Genomic DNA, 18,030 nt, shown 5'->3' with positions numbered 1-18,030 from the left:
AGGCAGACCGCAGAGGTGGCGCACATGTTTAAGATGACGCCAGCAGATTTAAAGAGAGAGCCCTTTGTCTCCCCCAGCAGGTCTGCTTCCTCAAGCCTCATTGAGATGCTGTAGGCCAGCAGAGCGATGTTGTTGTTGGCTGCGACCGCCTCAGATGTGCACTGGTGAGCTCGGTTGGAGAGCTTTGTCACCCTCTGGTCATGCTTTCCTGGAGGGATAGGTTGCCGGTCCATCCTGGAAGCTTTTGCCCCAAGCGCCTCCACCTGGCTTGGCTCCAGAGGGGAAAACTGAGAAAAAAAACACCGATCGGTAAAAACCCTCCACTCTGGAGATGGAGGTGAAGGTGGAGACATATGTCTTCAGCTTGCCGGGCCCAGCTGCAGCCTCATTCCCATGTGACGTCACAGCTGGACAGCGAGGCCAGATGGGATCAGGGCGACGAGCCGGAGCGGAGCCAAACCTTACCACCAGATCATCTGATCAGGGAGGAGAGGGACGGAAAGTCCCTTGTGGTAGCAGTCTCCTGGATTTTGCCGGGCAACTCCGAGAGGAGGGCGCCGGCGTCTGGGAGCGGTGTGGTCGCCGACGTGGGAAGACCCGAGGTAGCTGAGCATCCGTTCAACCGCTCTTCTTCCGTCACTATGCTCTCCAGGAGGGAAGAGGCAGTGAGGTTTTTTCCAGCATCGCCTTTCATGGAGGAGTCATCCAATTCACTGCGTGACTCTGCGTCAAAGAAAGGCGGTGGCGTCATTCCGCGCGTAGCGTCCCGCCATGGAAAAAAACACTTAGCGGAGCTGCTGCCCGCATCGCCTTTTTCGAGGGAATCATCCGATTCACCGCGAGGAAAAAACGTTAGAAAAGGTGGTGGTGTCATCCAGCGAGTAGAGGCCCTCCACGGAAAAAACACTCAGCGGAGCTGCTGCTAACATCACCTTTTTCAAGGGAATCATCCGAATCACCACGAGGAAAAAATGTTAGAAAAGGCGATGGCGTCGTCCAGCGGGTAGCGGCCCGCCATGGAAAAGCACTCCTCTGCGCTTACCTTGAACAAGGCTGCTCGTCTCTGCTTCTCCTCAGGGAGGAAGAGCTCACTGGGATGGCAGGAGGTTGGCGTGGCAGAGACCCAGGCATCCTTAGCAAAGGTTGTGCTGGTCAAAGTTTGACAACTTTTCCTTCTTCATTCCTCTGACAGTGCTAGCTAGCTGGCTGAAGAAAAAATGGGATCCGATTACCTGGTCTCACCGTAATTTATACAGACCGGAGGTGAGGCCCACACAGCAGGTGGGCGTGGACTAAATTTTTCAGTGCTGTGCGCAAAGGGATAAACCCACTAGCGATAGCCTTAAAGGGCGAAGCCTATACAAAATAGAACACAAGTTCATGATGCAAATGTGTTTAACAAAAGAATAGTTTTTAAAAGTTTGCTTCATTTAAAGGATTTTATCGAGAATTTTATAAATATTAAATCCAAAATTAAGATATTTGTAGATCATTCAGGGTGGCACAGTTGGTAGAGCTGCTGCCTCTCAGTGAGAGAGTCCAGGGGGACTTTCTGGGTGGAGTTTGCATGTTCTCTCCGTGCATGTGTGGGTTTTCTCCTGTTTCCTCCCACATACCAAAAACATGCATGCTAGAGGTGTGAGTGAGAGTGAATGGTTGTTTGTCTCTCTCCCTGTGATGGACTGGAGACACCTCCTTTAGCACAGTGACTGGTGGATATGGGCACCAGTGAACCTCATGACCCAAAAAGGTGGGTAAAAATGATGGATAATTAACTCATTTGTAAAGAAGACTGGGTTAACTGGTCAATTCCTTGTGAAACTTGTAGCGTCTGCTGAAACAATTTACTTTTGTAATATATTGTAGGTTAAGAAAAAAATCCAACATTTTTTTAAGTTTAAACTGTATAAGTGTAAGGAAAACAACGATCAAAAGAAAATCAGAGTTTAGCATGTTCTTTGCGTGAGTTTTCTCTGGGTCCTGTTTCCTAATTTAGTCCAAAACATTAAAAAAAATCTGTGGTCTCAACAGCATGTAACTGGTTTAATAACAGTTAATAGAAATGGCACTGCTACCAGTGGTCACCATGGTAACTTCACCTGCGTCTCTCACTCACTTACTGACTAGTAACAACAGGTAGACAGAAGCAAACTGAAAAATAAGCCTCAAACAAGCAGTTATATTGTAACATATGCAGATGTTTGTGCTGTGAGCAGCAGGACAGATGATTTGTTTATGATAAGTTAAAAATACCCTTCCAGTTTGGTTTCAGCAATGTTTGTTTACTTTCCAACCCAATTAAAAAACTTAACGAGCCTTCATTGAATTTGCTTCTGTTACATAATTACCAGTTCGGAGGGAGGGACAGTCTGGTAAAAAGCTGCGGCTGCGCACTCCACCTATCACAGATGTTCAGAGGAGGGGGGTTACTGCGCGTCTTCAGCTTTGTGCCACCACGTCTGATCCAAAGTGAGGACGAGGGGGAAGGAGGAGAACTTTAGTGCCCAAGCTCGGAGCGCAGAACGCGCGTCGGTGCGCGCTTTCATCCAAACCACTCAGGAGCCACTTCTCTCCAGCTGAAGATGAACGACTCGCACTTCACGTGCAACAGGACGCACAACTTCACCGACTCGTCCTGTCAGGTGTTCCCCCGGACACCCCCCAGGCCCGTGGACATCACCACCTTCATGCACATCCTGCCCTCCATCTACGGGATCCTGTGCTTCGTGGGGGTCTTCGCCAACGCGCTGGTCATCTACGCGGTGGCGGCGTGCAAGAAGAAGATGGTGTCGGACATCTACGTGCTGAACCTGGCCATAGCCGACATGCTGTTCCTGCTGGTCATGCCCTTCAACATCCACCAGCTGGTCCGGGACCGGCAGTGGGTGTTCGGGAACTTCATGTGCAAGGCGGTGGTGGTGGTGGATGTGAGCAACCAGTTCACAACGGTGGGCATCGTTACGGTGCTGGGCATCGACAGGTGAGTGACTTCACAGGTGAACACTCAGAACAGGGTCCTCTCAGGCTGAAGGTCCAAACAGAACGGAACCAAAGAGTTCTGGTGCCAACAAAAACCCCAACATCATCCTGCAAAATCTGAGAGAAGGAACATCGCTATAGTAACCACACATCCCTGACTCTCACTCCCTGGTAGCAAACTAAAACAAACAGAGTAAAAAATAAGCCTCAGCCAAGAGGCCACTGTGCAAAAGTTTTCATCTGGAGCAGAAAACTCACCCAGAGTGTTTGTGTTGACAATAATAATTAAGAAAAGAGCCGTCATGTCAAGGTTTAAAGAGAATATTAAGTTAAATTCAAACTGAAGTCTGTTGAAGCATCTGTCTGCACTCTGAGGGCGTTTTAAAAAATGTGTCCTATAGAAGAGACACAACGGGTGAAATAAAACTAAATTACCGACGTCTTGATGTATAATTATGTACCAAAAGCGTTGCAGGGCAAAAGATTAGAACAATTTTAGAATTTTCAAAAGTTACTGTGCGATTACTCTGTGGAAAAATCTGAAAAAAAAAAAAAAAAAAAAAAAAAAATCATGAAACTTCAGCTGCAATTGTGTAAAAACTATGAACTATCACAATCCAGTCATGTAAAGTCCATCTTCATGACCAGTTTAAACTCTGGAGGATTTTTCTGGGAAGTTTGTCTGAGCTACAGCCTCAAAGGTTTTTTCATTAGTTTCATAAAAAAAAAGTATTTATGTGGACATTTCTGGTTGCTGTAAACAAATTTAGTCAACACCAAACAGAACAACACAAACAAAAGTCCATCCATTTTCTTTACACGCTTCTACTTCTCAGGTCGCGGGGTGTCTACAGCATCTGCAGTATGGACATCATACAGACGCTCTCGCTCACACCTGGAGATATTTTAGAGCTACCAACTATCCTAACATGCATGTTGTTGGTCTGTGGAAGGATTCAGAGTCAGAGTCAGAGTTCATTCGGAGAGAACCCAGTAAAGGAGGAGAACATATAAACACAAAGACCTCAGGCCGGGGGGCAAACCTGTGACCTCCTCACTGACAAGCAGCTAAAAGTCATAGGACGCTTTTCACAACCAAGTTTCATGTTTTATTGTGTAACGTGGATATTGTTCTGTTTTTAGAGTTGGGAGCCATGACAACTGGCAGTAGTAAATGTTCTGGATGTAACGGATCACCTCTTTAAAGAAGTCCCCCCCCCCCAAAAAAAACCCTTCTCTTTCAGCCATGACGACTCGATGTTCCATGACCGATCAGGTGATCTGAACACATTAGGGACAACGAACTGTTTAGTGTGACGAACATTTGCATTTCAGAGGAACATCTGAGACCGATGACTTCCTCTGCTGAGGACTTTTTAACTTTTATTTTACTCACCCAGGAGACTTTGATTAAAGCGAGTCCACCTCTGTCATTTGGAATCACTTGATTCATTTTAAACGAAGATCAAACAGACGTTTGAAACTAAACTACATCAAAATGAGCGTTTAGTTTCACGTTGAAAGGAGAAAAATCATCAGGATGAGAGGAGAGAGTGTCCATCATTAGTTGGAACGAAAAATTTTTTAAAGAGTGACAGAGTTTAACGTTGCTCAGAATAAAGTGTCTTTTAGATAAAACAAACAATTATTAAAGCTTTTAATTTGCCACAAACCTTTTAAAGATAAAAGTCTTTTTGTAATCTCTGTTTTGAGACGCGTGCAGTTTAAAAGCACCAATTATTTGTATGTAATTAAACTGTGAAGGCCTGTATAATGTCCTCATGGTTTTCAGTGGATCTGTTTGAATCGAATGCTTCGGTTTCCTGCAGCTCATCCTGCTCACAAAGACACGAGTTAAAGAAAAGCTTCTGTTCTTTCATCCAGAACTTCCTTTTTGAGTGTTCACAGCTGTGAAATATATTTTCATGGAGGTTTTTGTGGATGGAAACGTGTCTCCCACTCCAGGCGGAGCAAGTGAAGGAACATTTACTAAAGAGAGTTGTTGCACGTTGAACATACACGCTGCAGGGGCTGTTACGGTTTAAAAGCGTGCTCAGGAAGATGTATCTGAATCTAAAAAATGTATATTTATACCGGCTGGCTAACACTTTCCCTCAATATAAAAAGTCAGACTTGCAAGTAAATATAAACTCTAAAGCTCACGTGCACTGAACATTTTCTCAGAAGATGATCCTCAATATTTGATTTAATCATTAAAGTTGGAGGAACTTTTGTAACTTTAGCAGGTTATCATGATTCTTAGCAATAAATTTGATTAAAAAGACTTTCTTTTTTCAGAATGTCTGGAAAAAATGTGGCTATTTTGGCATTTTAGATGTTGCTGTAAATATTTAATTTGGAGCCTTTAAAGGGACAGTTCAGTTTTAATGTGGCGCTCTTTAAACTGGTTGTAAAAAACATCTTACCTGCTGCAGATATTTCTTTGAGCAACAATTTGAAGAACTAAAAGTTTAAATGTGAGTGCGGAAACAGGGAGTATTTTAAAAGTAATTTTTGGTGCGTCTCTTAAGGTCAAGGAAATGTACTGATGTAAAATTGAATAAAAATTAAATATGTTCGCAGATAGACAAGTTGTAGAAACTAATGGGAGCTCTGGACGTCTTTCTCCACCCACGTGCAATGTTTTTTTAATTTCTTTTTTTTTTTTTCATTCAACCTTTATTTAGACAGGTTAATCCCATTGAGCAACAGGGACTCATTTACAAGAGAGACCAGAATTTTTAACAAAGAGTAATGACAAAAGTGAACAATGACAACAACAGACAGTCATAGAGGATGCGTGCAAATAATTTTTTTTTTAACAAGTGAAAATAAAATGGTAATTACAAGGATAATTAAAAGGACAAGTAGTGAAAAAACAGCTAGATTATAAGGCGGTGTAGAAAAACTAAAAACAGGAACATGTCTGCATTGATTCTTGCAAGGAACTTAACAGATGTTCAAAGCCACTTATGCCCCTTTTTCCATTAGTACCTGTATGTTTTTTATTTTTTTATTTAAGGTGCTTAATTCAGCTTCCTGTCAAACGGTCATGTGACTTACAATAAAAGCTTTTTAATTTTTTTTTTTTTTTTTTACAAAATGATAAAACCATATAAACTATAAGAACAGGTTGCTAAACATCCTACGTGCATCCATGACCATTAATAAAATTAAAAAAAAAAAACTAAAATTAATCAGAACCAGAGCATGCGGCTCTGACGTTGCCATGGAAACATGTAAGCAAAAACGCTGTCATTTGCATTAAAGATTTTTAATGTGCTCACTTTGCAGGTGAACAACGCTGAGATGAACATCAAAGATGGGTGTAGCTTCCTCGCTCTGAAGATTGTTTAGGACCAAAATTTTTTCATTTGGCTTCAGTTTCTTTTTGTGGTCGTTGAATAATGATCACTGATCGGTAGCAGTTTACCAAGATTTTAAAGCTCTAAATAAATACAACATGTTAACCAACAGAAGACACATGTTCAATAAATAAATCCACCAAATCAAACTACAATATTCTTCAGACACTTTTATTTATTGTGGTGTCTGTCAATATAAATTATGAGTCACTGAAAATATTAAACGAGATTTATTGTTAGATTCCTTTAAACATTATAGAAATATTACTGTCTACAAAAAGAGGACAATTCCAATAATTAATAAAAATAATCAATTTCTTTAAGTCATAAATGCATTGTTTTGCCTATATCGATGGTGAATATGTTTCCAGACATGAGTCTATCTTTGTTCTCATCAATTCGGTCAAATTGAAATCATTTTCCTCCAAAGTGAGGCCTTTAAAAACTCCCTTCAACTGATAATAAGTTCCACAGAACCCTACAATAAAACTGCAACCACCTCTTTAAGTCAAGTTACTGTTAACTAACGTCATTTTTATTCATGCTAAAACGGTTGTTGTTTTGTTTATTTTATAATTTATTATAATAAAATAAATTTAAATACATGTTTAAATACAATAAAATAATATTTATTTGTCTGGTTTAGATTTTTCTACCGTCTTATCAAAGATAAAAATGATTAGATTAAAAAAAAAAAAACCACATACATTTGAACAAAGTTGATGTTATCAGTTGTGTTTATGTTGCTGTAAAGCTTTTTAATATATAAATATGTCTTCTTAGGTACATAGCCATTGTGCACCCGAGCTCGGAGAAGCGGACGGTACAGTGGACCATCATCATCAACCTACTGGTGTGGCTGGGCAGCTTCCTCCTCACCGTCCCCGTCATGATGTACGCCAAGGTGATCCGCCGGCAGCACCTGCAGGTGTGCATGATGTACCTGGACGGGCCTGAGGACATGCACTGGTACACCCTCTACCAGTCTATCCTGGGCTTCATCATCCCCCTCATCATCATCAGCACCTTCTACTCGCTCACCCTCTACCACGTCTTCAGCTCCATCCGCCGGGTCAAACGGAAGCAGTCGGTGTGGGCGAAGCGCGCCACCAAGATGGTCCTGATGGTCATCGCTCTGTTCCTGATCTGCTGGTCGCCCTACCACGTCATCCAGGTGATCAACCTGAGCAACAACCGGCCGACCATCGCCTTCGTCTACGCCTACAACATCAGCATCTGCCTCAGCTACTCCCACAGCTGCATCAATCCGCTCATGCTGCTCATCTTCGCTCAGAACTACAGAGAGCGTCTGTGTCGCCAGAACGCGAAGCACGGCTCGCAGCACTCGTCTAAGGTCACGGTGGTCAAACCGGAGGGTTCCAGCACGCCGCACGACCCCAACTGCCGCATCACGGTCATCTAGCAGGAGAGAGACAACTTTCTGTAAATACAGCGCACGTGTAAATGTTTGGCTGCCTGCGAAGCGCTCAGCTTGTTCACGTGGGTCTCAAAACTTGGCTGTGATTTAAAAAAAAAGAGAACGTAGACGGTGATGCGGTTCTATGAACAGTTCTCATACAGCACCATGTTAGGAAAATGTATGAACAATGACAGGTAAGGTATAAAAAACATCTTACCTGTTGCAGATGTCTCTTTGAACGACCACAGTTTAAAGAAATATAATGTAATTCTCACTGATGGGGGTTTGATTGACAGTGTTCTAACAGAAATGCTATAATATTCCTGCTGGAAGTGTCCAGGGCTCGAGTGGAAATGCTAAAGCTAGCTGCTGCCGCTGTTTGCGCTTGCAAATAACTATAACTAACCACATCTTTCTAAAAGGTTAAAGTAGTGTTTGTATGAACTGCAACAAAACGCTTGAGATTGGAGTTGTCTTGAGATGACAGCAGCTCATTGTGCTCTTGGTGCTGCCCGGACTGGTCATTACCGGGTCAGAACCATTAACAGATACCTAGACAAGACTGGGAGCGGGATGTTGAAGTCACAAAGAATGGCAGCACACACACAAAAAAACCCAGATGATTTGACTTCAGTTTTGAACAACAGATGTTAATGGAGTCACTTTGTCCATCTTTATTAGTGTCAATGGTCAGAAGTACACCCCCCCACCCCCCACCCCCAAGTCTGAGGTAGTTTAAAGAGCAATCTACAAACAGTAAGGCATCAATTGTTCATAATGTTTCCACAGTAAGACACTTTAAAAAAATCTGAGCTGTCATTTAAACATGTTTAAGACACAATGGAATAAATTCTTCTGCGAAGTTTAATCTGCCGTTTGATGGAGGGTCTTCCTCACTGCTCACTGTGGCGTCCTGCCTGAACCAACAGGATCTGCTGTAAGTAATGTAATTCTGAAGCCCCCACATGGAGCTCTTATCTGTAACCGGTGGCCTGACGATTGTTTGGTTTACTGATAGAAAACAGATACGAGCACCGCTGTTCTGGTCCAACAGCATCCATTAATGTTTCCAAGTAGATATGATCCAGATTTGTTTTTTAACTGACCAATGCCAGGCCGATATATAACCCCCTTTTTTTTTAATTATCTGTTTTTGGCTCATAGCTATAAGTTCATAGTTCATCTTCAAACCACCGTGTTATAAAAAATGCAATCATGACTGAAGGGATTTGGACAAACGCTCGCAGCAGGGGGTGTAATGATCAATAGAAGGAAGAGCCACGAGCACTAAACTGTTTAAGCATCCTCTGTTTAAAAAACAAAATGAAGTCTTAACTATTTTCTCTGGTAAAGGAAACATTGCTCTTTGAGAAGTTTGTGTTTTATTCAGGTCAACCTGCCATGAAAGGCATTGTTCTTGCAGGAAGCGCTGGTGGATTGACACAAAGTGAGTACGAACAGATGCCTCTGTCTGCTCTTTAGAACAGGGGTTCTCAAACTTTTGGTTTCATGGACCCCCTCATAACCCTCATGTTTATTAAGTAGTTTTCTTCAGTTTGTCTCTTTAATGCAATAGAAATATTTCTGTAACATAAATACTTAAGTCCTGTTCTTTAATATTGTTAATACAATTTTTATATTTTAAAACACGAGACACAATTAATGAACAAAGATTTTAATGTAAACTAACAAAAATGACAGTTTTGAGAAAATTAACAGCATCAAAAACCACTTTAAAACTTTACCTATTCACATAATGAACATAATCAATGTATTGCTTCCGATTATTACAGAAAACTCTTTAAATAAAACTGAACAGAGTCATAACAGCAGTAGTCACAGCAAGTAACGGGTTAGTTTGTAAACAGACCGATGGGGGCGGGGTCTGGGGGTCCTCCCCCAGAAAATTTTGAATAAAGTAGATGCGATTTCCTGCATTTTGGTGTATATTAATGGGTTCTACGTGCTTGTAAAAAAAAAAAAAATATATATATATATATATTAATATATATATATATTTTTTTTTTTTTTTTTTTTTTTTTTCATTTAGCCTTTATTTATCCAGGTCTCATTGAACCACAAGAACTCATTTTCAAGAGAGACCTGTTTAGGGAGAAGATGGGGGTTAAGGGCCTTGCTCATGGACCTAGAGTGGGGCGAATGAGGGTGGGGGCAGGAGTGGGTGCTTCAACTACCCCACCCACATATATATATATATATATAATAAGGCAGCACGGTGGTGTAACTGGTAGAGCTGCTGCCTCTCAGCGAGCAGGTCCCTAGTCCAAATCCCAGTCCAGGGGCCTTTCTGGGTGGAGTTTGCATGTCTCTCCGTGCATGCGTGGGTTTCCTCCGGGTGCTCGGGTTTCCTTCCATAGGCCAAAAACATGCATGTTAGACTGATTGGTAACTAAATTGTCCCTAGGTGTGAGTGAGAGAGTGAATGGTTGTTTGTCTCTATGTGTGCCTGTGATGGACTTGCAACCTGTCCAGGTTGTCCCTCGCCCCTCGCACAGTGATTGCTGGACATGGGCACCAGCGACCCCCCCCCCCCTCCCCCCCCCGTGACCCAAAAATGGAATAAGCGGGTAAAGATAATGGATGGATATATATATTTTTTTTTTATTTATTTATTTTTTTTCCGGATCTCCAAGCACCGGCTCACGGACCCACGGTGGTCCAGGGACCCCAGTTTGAGAATCACTGCTTTAACATACACTCAGGCCAGATTTATTAAATAAAAAATTAAAAACTGCAATAACTGGTCAAATTAACCAGCTGACCAATCAACTGGTCCAACTCAAGACCATCTAATGAGGTTTTCTAGTATTTCAAGTAGCGCAAAGTATTTTTGAAGGCTATATTAGTTGTTTTTTTAATACTTCATTTACAATTTTTTTTTTGTTGTTGTTGAAAATTGCACAAGGTAGTTCCAAACCCTTCTGAAAAGATTTAATGAAACATAAAGTTCTCCAAGCAATTACACAACAACACTTGAAGTGTTAGCAAATATTTAGTGATACATCTGATGTAAGTTCCATCGGTACATTTAAAGATGTTCGTATTGTAAACTGCTCTTTCTGTTTGTTCAGTGGACTGCGCTGGTGGTTTAGGTCAGTGTCTTTTCGAATGTTTGTAATAAAAATGTGTTCAGGGAGAAAACTGGTTGTTTATGAAGACCCATGAAGTGTGCAGCTTCCATTCTGTTTGTTCCTGATGCGATGCTTGGACCACAGAGCATCAAACTCTCAGGGACAGCTTTGGACCCGACGTCTCATCACAGGATGAACATCGTGTCATGTTAAATCTAAAATGCTTACAAAACTTTTTTTTTCCTTCAACTTTCATATTGTTCAGGCTGCTGAGCTGCAGAGTAACAGAGAACATGTATTGCAGTTGTATCTTTTGTTGTGGTGTCCTCCTGTCGTTCTTTGTAAAGTATTTCATACCTTTCAGATTTTTTAAGTGTTTTGGTGATATGAAACAATTTTTTTAATTAAAAAGAAAAGAGAAGAAAATGAGGACATGGTGAAATTTCAGACTGTGAAGGACGTTTGATGCTTTTTGCATCAGTGCCATGAACAAACCCTCCCAGAAAAGTAGATTTGTTTTCTCCAGAAGGTTTAAATAAACTGTGTGATGAATCACGAACAACATTTTAAAGATTTTACGGTAAACTGCTCTTGGAAAATGGAATTTAGGGACTATTTTGTTTAAATGGACTGTACTTATATATCACTTTTCTATTTTATCAAGACACTCAAAGCTCTTTACAATCTATGCCCTCATTTACCCATTCATACAGCACTCTACTAGATCTCTACAAAGAATAATCAGTGCTTTGTCACATTCATACATTGATGGGACACACATCGGAGGCAACGAGGGGTTCAGTGTCTTGCCTAGGGACACTTCAGCATGTGACTTCTGGTGGAATCGAACCCCCAACTCTTGCACTGGAGGACGACTGCTCAGACACAGCCACCCAAAACTCAAAGGTTTTTCAGGTGGAGCATCAACAAATTGTTTATTCTTGCTTCAGTCATTTTATCTGGGAAATAAATATTGATTGGAAACATTTTAGTACCACAGATTAGAGAGTTTTTATTTTTTATTCTTTTTTAAATGTGTGAGGGTTGTATTATTATTGTATACTATGGAGTAGCTCTTTACCCTCACTAGGGTCCTAGAGGGTGTGTGGGAGATTATCCAAACAGTCTGCAAGGGTTTTGTGGACCTGGAGAAGGCGTTTTGCTGTGACGCCACTGTGGGGGGAGGGGGTGCTCTGAGACTGAGACTGGGGGTCCATTACTACGGGCCCTATACAAGCAGTGCAAGAGTTTGGATTGCCGGCATAAAGACAGACCCCTTCCGGGTGGAAGTTGGACTACGCCAGGGCTGCCCATTGTCACCAGTTCTCCTCATAACCTTCATGGACAGAGTTTCTCAGTGCAGCAGGGAGGTGGAGGGAGTCTGGTTCCGTAGCCTCATCTCTGCTCTTTGCAGATGATGTGGTCCTGTTGGCGTCATCGCGTTGTGACCTTCAGCTCTCACTGGAGCCGAGTGAAACAGCTGAAGATCAGGACTTCCAAATCTGAGACCGTGGACCTCAGTTTTTCAGCTGAGGGTGTATTTCTCTCTTCAGGTGGGGGCTGAGGTGCTGCTTCAAGTTTGAGGAATTCAATCTTGGGGTTTTGTTCACAAAAAAAAAACACCAGACAGATCAGTGCAGCTTCTGCAGTATTGGAGGTGGGAGCTGAGCTGCAGGGCGCAGTTCTCTGTTTAGGTCAATGTTCTTTTTCTCACCTGTGGCCACAAACTGTGCAGTGACCAAAAGAACGAGATTGTGGATACAGGCGGCCAAAATGAGTTTCCTCTGCAGAGCTGGACTCTCTCTTAGAGATAAGGTGAGAAGTTTAATTATCCGGGAGAGACTCGGAGTAGAACCGCTGCTCCTCCACATTAAGAGGAGCCAGTTGAGGTGGTTCGATACTTCCATGGGCACCGGAGGCGTACGGAACATGTCCAGCTGCCTCCCTGCTCAAGCTGCTGCCCCCGTGACTCAACACCCGAGCAAGCGGAAGATAATTAAAGGATGGATGGATATACTTCACTGATGTATTTTTAATTGTTACAGGATCAGAAAATCTTTTTTTGTAAGTAGCTATTAACATTACAACAAATCATGTAAGCACAAAGACTGGGAAAATGGTTCAGTTTAAGATAAGCAGAATAAAAAGAAAAAGTTAAACACAACATAAGTAAACTAAATTGTATTCAGAATAGAAATGAGCTTTAATAAAAATTATTGCAATTTTTTTAAAATTTTTATTAAGACTTTGCACTTGATTTGATCGAAGTGTCAGGCCATGCAGCGCTTTGAATCCATGAAAAATTTCCATATAGTAACAAAAAAATTATTATGTTTTAATTAAATCATCAAACTCAGCTGTCGAACCTGGTATCCAGTTTTAATTTACCTGCTAATTAACTAATCGCTGCATCATTACTTAGACATTCTCAATCACTTAATAAAGAAGTAGAGAGTAATTTGGGGGTAAAACATTTATTAAATCATTCATGTGAGTTTGCTTTCTCGGGCGACCCCAGCCGAAGAGAACAGACAAAATAAATCTACAGCAACGACAGACAGGCTGTTGATTCTTTATTGAACAGTCTGAAGTAAAGCTAAATAGTAATTTTATAATTAATTTCCTTATAACTCAACTAAAATACAGACTTATTTGCTTTAATCCTGTTTTTTCTTGTTTCCTTTGTCACTCACTTTTCCTTAATTAACATTCATATGCGAAATCTTGTGAGTCGTTACAATCTTTATGGTCACACTCAGGCGTTGCATGTTTTATACTGTGATGAAGGTCACCTCTATGTTCTACAAACTTGTAAGAATAAAGGTTATAACGTGCAATCTTGTCGTCCGTCCTCACATCAGTGCCGATTATAATCTGAGTGGGTATGTGTTCAAGAGTATTTTAGGTTTCGGTCTCGGCTACACTCAGATTATTTCCCGTCACAACGACAAATGAGACAAAGACTTAAAAAATGAAAAATAAAAAGTACAGACTGTATTCCTTTTCTTTTGTCCTTTAAATTTCTTCTCCTTTCAGCTTATTCCTTTTCAAGGGTTGCCACAGGGAGTCATCTTGCTATGTCTCAGTCTGCATTCTCTGTTCTTTTCTTTTGTCCTTTAAATTGTTCATTTTAAAGTCATTTGATTCATTTCCTGTACCGCAACCAGTATATCTGTAGGTTTCCAGCCACACTAACTTTCCCCACAGCTGCCGCTCATCCTATTCAGCCGCCACTTTACACCTCCGACGTTGGAACGTTATGATGCCTGTAAATAATGGACAGTCGGTAAACTTGTTCCCAAACAGTTTAACTAAACTTTGATTTTTTTCTCCAGCGACTTCCAAGTCCTGTTCCTCCAGGACCTCCTTGTTCCTTGTGACTTCACCATGTCATCATCTTGTCCCTTCATCCACCCAAACATCAACCTGAATCAGCAACTACCAAACAACAACAACCTGCTCCTCTGTCCACTGATACTCACCTCTTCCGGTTCATCTCACCTCCTGTGGAAACGTAGGACCTCATCTCTCCCTCCTTAATATCTCTCCCTCCTCTTCAGCTTCTTCTAGAACAAGATCAACCACAAACACAATATATTATTTATTCCAAACTGAAGAACCACAGATACTCCCCTTGTCTGTTTTCCCTCCAGCCTTGAACATCATCGCCTGTAAATAAAAGCACTTACCTTTTTGTGCGCTCGACTCTATCTTTTCCTCAGTCTGCTAACTTGTGGTCAACATAGTATAACATCATGTTAATATCTTTGTTTTTGTAATTTTGAAGTTAGAATCCTGTGCAAATCTTCTATCAGTGTCGCTGTTTTCAGTGTCGGACTTGAGATGTGTAGGGAGGATTAGAAAAAGCACACGATCCTATCCATTATCAGATAAAATACTAATAAAGCTTGGAGGAATGAATTTTGCCTGCCATCTTTAATGACCAAGTTTTAAACAAAGACCTTAGACAATCTATTGGAGCTCAAAGTGTATGTTGCAGATGACTCTCAGCTTCTACCACACCTAATTTTAGCTCAGTATCAGTAAAATGACTTGTGGTTTGCTAAACTGATTAGCGGTGACAGCCTGCTTGAATCAGGCTAACCCCAAAAGTTAACCAGCCCTACATCTAATGGTTACTTTCCAGAGTTTCATTTAATCCATCCAGTGATTTACGAGTTATTTTGATAAGCAGACGAATGAGGACACTCATACAGATTCATGTAGTTTTGTGACCATCTGACGTTTAGTGTTGTATGGTAAGGGGTCTTGCCAAAACAGCAGAATGTTCCCTGTTGAGACAAAGACTGCGATCAAATTTAAAATCCAAGCATAAAATAACCAACTACCAATATGTACTTTATTAAACAACATTCCAATGCTGCTTTTTGGATTAAGAATTTTCATTCAACCTTTAACAATTTTCAGTCAGGTCATCTGGACAGTTTCTTTTTTTGCTGAAATGTTTCACCTTCCATCCAGAAGGCTTCATCAGTCAAGGACACACAAAACCGATTCTTCCCCCGAACAGCTTACTGCAAAGTGGAACAAACCAGTTATGTTGGTGCTAAAATGGTGTCTTTGGCATGCCCCCTCCTCCAATGCCGGCCCTCTTCTTCGTCGACAGTCATGTCAAACTGGTTCAAAACCAAAAAAATCCATGCTCAATAATCCAGGTATGCAGTTATATACAAGAATCTGTGTTGTGTGTGTTCCTTGACTGATGAAGCCTTCCGGATGGAAGGTGAAACGTTTCAGAAAAAAAACAAAAAAACTGTCCAGATGACCTGACTGAACATTGTTGGATTGTAGACCTGGATTATTGAGCATGGACTTTTTTGGTCATTCAACCTTTATTTATACAGGTTGATCCCATTGAGCCTCAGGGACTCATTTACAAGTTATTCAATTTATTTACAAGCATTTATAAGCAATTAAAAGCTAATGTCCCAAATTGTCTAAATTTTATTTCATACATGAAACTTTGGTTTCATAATGTGGATTAAACCATATATTTTATTGTTTTCCAATAAACACAAATGCAGAAATCTGAATCTGCACCTTCTAATGCTCCTGGTTGTCCAGAAGCTGCTTCCATTCAGATTAGATTTGTAAAAATAATTCACATTTTTCCTTTAGAGTTCCTCCACATCACCAAGCAGAGTCTTGACTCTGCAGTGTTTCTGTCCGAGCTCTTTTTGTTTTTCATGACTGCAGCAGGCTGAAGAAACGGCCAGTAAAGTTGTGTAATGAGACAAATTCAACACAAGTCCTGTCACTTTATAGCCTTGTGGAAGCTTGTTTGTTTGAGGTTTGCCCTCTTCGGAGCAAGTCGAAGAGCCTTGAAAACATTGGTTCATTTTCAGCCGCACAAACAACCCCCTCAAGTGACCTCGGATGAGAGTCGGTCCTTGTTTTCAGTGGGACTCTGTAAACAACCCCAGATTGATGTTGCAGAGGATTTTACACAAAACTCTTTTCCCCTTCAGGTGCAATGGTCAAGTTTTACCCAGTCATGGAGTGTGGGTGAAAACTTACACAGCTAGTTTAAATGTATCTTCTTGTTTCTTGTCTGTATGCTAGCTTTGATGTCATCAGTGTTATCAAACTTTCTATCCAATAAAAGTGTACTTCTCAAAATCACAAGATTGTTCTTCATCTCCAGCCAGCAAATAAAGAGCTGTCAAGCTGACACGGACTAAAGGAATGGATCAAAAGAGCAATCTGGAAGGGGGGTGCACTAGACTGACAGAACAGCTCAACATAATTAATAATAAATGGCCAAATAGGGGAGTTACCACAGAATTATGTCAAACTTTCCAGAATTTCTGCAAAAGCTCATGACAGAAATGAAAGCAGCTGGAATAAAAAAGTGTCCTACAGGCCATGATGTGTTAAAAAAAATGTTTGATCGACTACAAAACTGAAAGATGGTACTCCTTTGTTAAGAAAAAAGTTCAGCATAAGCATTTGAGGACAGCTTTCCAAAGAGCATCAGCATCATCCGAAGGAAACGTGTGTAAAACCACTGACACCAGGAGTTGGAACTGAGCTGATTTCTCTGCAGCCTTAATTTGGGTTTTATTTTAAACAGAGACTTCTGTTCAAGTCTTAAAGTGTTAAAAACCTACTTCTGACATTCCACAGGCTTGAAACACAGCAATAAAGACTACTTATGGGACAGATCTGGTTGGCAGATCATAGACTGAGGAAGGCCTCCGGATGGGGGATGAAACATTTCTCCCTTAAAGAAACTGGTCCAGATGAAATGATTTAACCTTTTTTTGTTGTTAAAAGAGACTTCTGTTTTTCCATGTCTCCTCCTTTTTCTCAGTAAATGTACTGACAAGGATTTTTTGCTAACATTCTGGCAGTACATTCATGCATGGCATTCAAACTGCAGCTTAGAAACAAATAAAAATAGATATTTCCTAGATTCATATTTTGTTTTTCGACAACCAGCTGATGAACTTTCCATGTTTGTCTGAACTCCTACGATGCACACAACAGCTGACTGCTTCAGATGTGAAGGAAGCTGTGGTCTCTACTTTAGATAGTTGTCGCTTCTTTGTTTCGGTACTGGCAGTTAACGAAGAGGAATAAAAACACAAGACGTCTGTACCGTGAGCGTTTGGTACAGATACGTGCACTGTTGCACCCTTAGTAAATACTGTAAACAGTTGTATATGCTCCTTAAGAAAATAAGCATTAAAAAATTTAAATTGAAACTGCTTTTACTTTTTTCATTCAACCTTTATTTATACAGGTTAGTCTCATTGAGCCACGAGGACTCATTTACAAGAGAGACCTGATTTTAAAAAAGAACACAGATGAGGTACGCACAACAGTAGACAATTGTGTTAAAAGCATATAAATGAAAAGTAAATAGAAGAAATTATATAAAAGTAAACAAAAACAGCTACATTATAGAGCCATGTGAAATACTAAAAACAGGAACATGTCTGCGTTGGTTTTTGCAGTGAACCTCATGGTTGTTAAAAATCCCTTAGAGAGATCAAAGTTGACAACTTCAGATATTTTTGCAAGGTGTTCCAGGTTACAGGAGTGGAGTAAAAGAAGGTCCTTTCGCCAAGTTCAGTCTGCACTGAGGGAACACTGCAGGTAATTATGTTCTCATGCGCGCACGCTGTAGCTGCACTGACGCAGTGACATG

The 18,030-nt window shown here is 40.9% G+C and overlaps 1 protein-coding gene across 1 annotated transcript; it reads left to right on the top strand.

Annotated features, from left to right (window-relative positions):
- Positions 1 to 2,582: 2,582 nt before the first annotated feature.
- On the top strand, positions 2,583 to 7,767 carry LOC119409080 (melanin-concentrating hormone receptor 2). Its single transcript, XM_037675942.1, has 2 exons — positions 2,583 to 2,980; positions 7,128 to 7,767. Exons 1-2 carry the CDS (start codon positions 2,583 to 2,585, stop codon positions 7,765 to 7,767), a joined length of 1,038 nt encoding a protein of 345 aa, XP_037531870.1.
- Positions 7,768 to 18,030: the final 10,263 nt, after the last annotated feature.

Source organism: Nematolebias whitei, chromosome 4 (assembly GCF_014905685.2).
Source record: "Nematolebias whitei isolate Nwh7 chromosome 4, NemWhi1, whole genome shotgun sequence".
Classification (NCBI taxonomy): Eukaryota; Metazoa; Chordata; class Actinopteri; order Cyprinodontiformes; family Rivulidae; genus Nematolebias; species Nematolebias whitei.
This window is presented reverse-complemented; position numbering and strand designations above follow the sequence as displayed.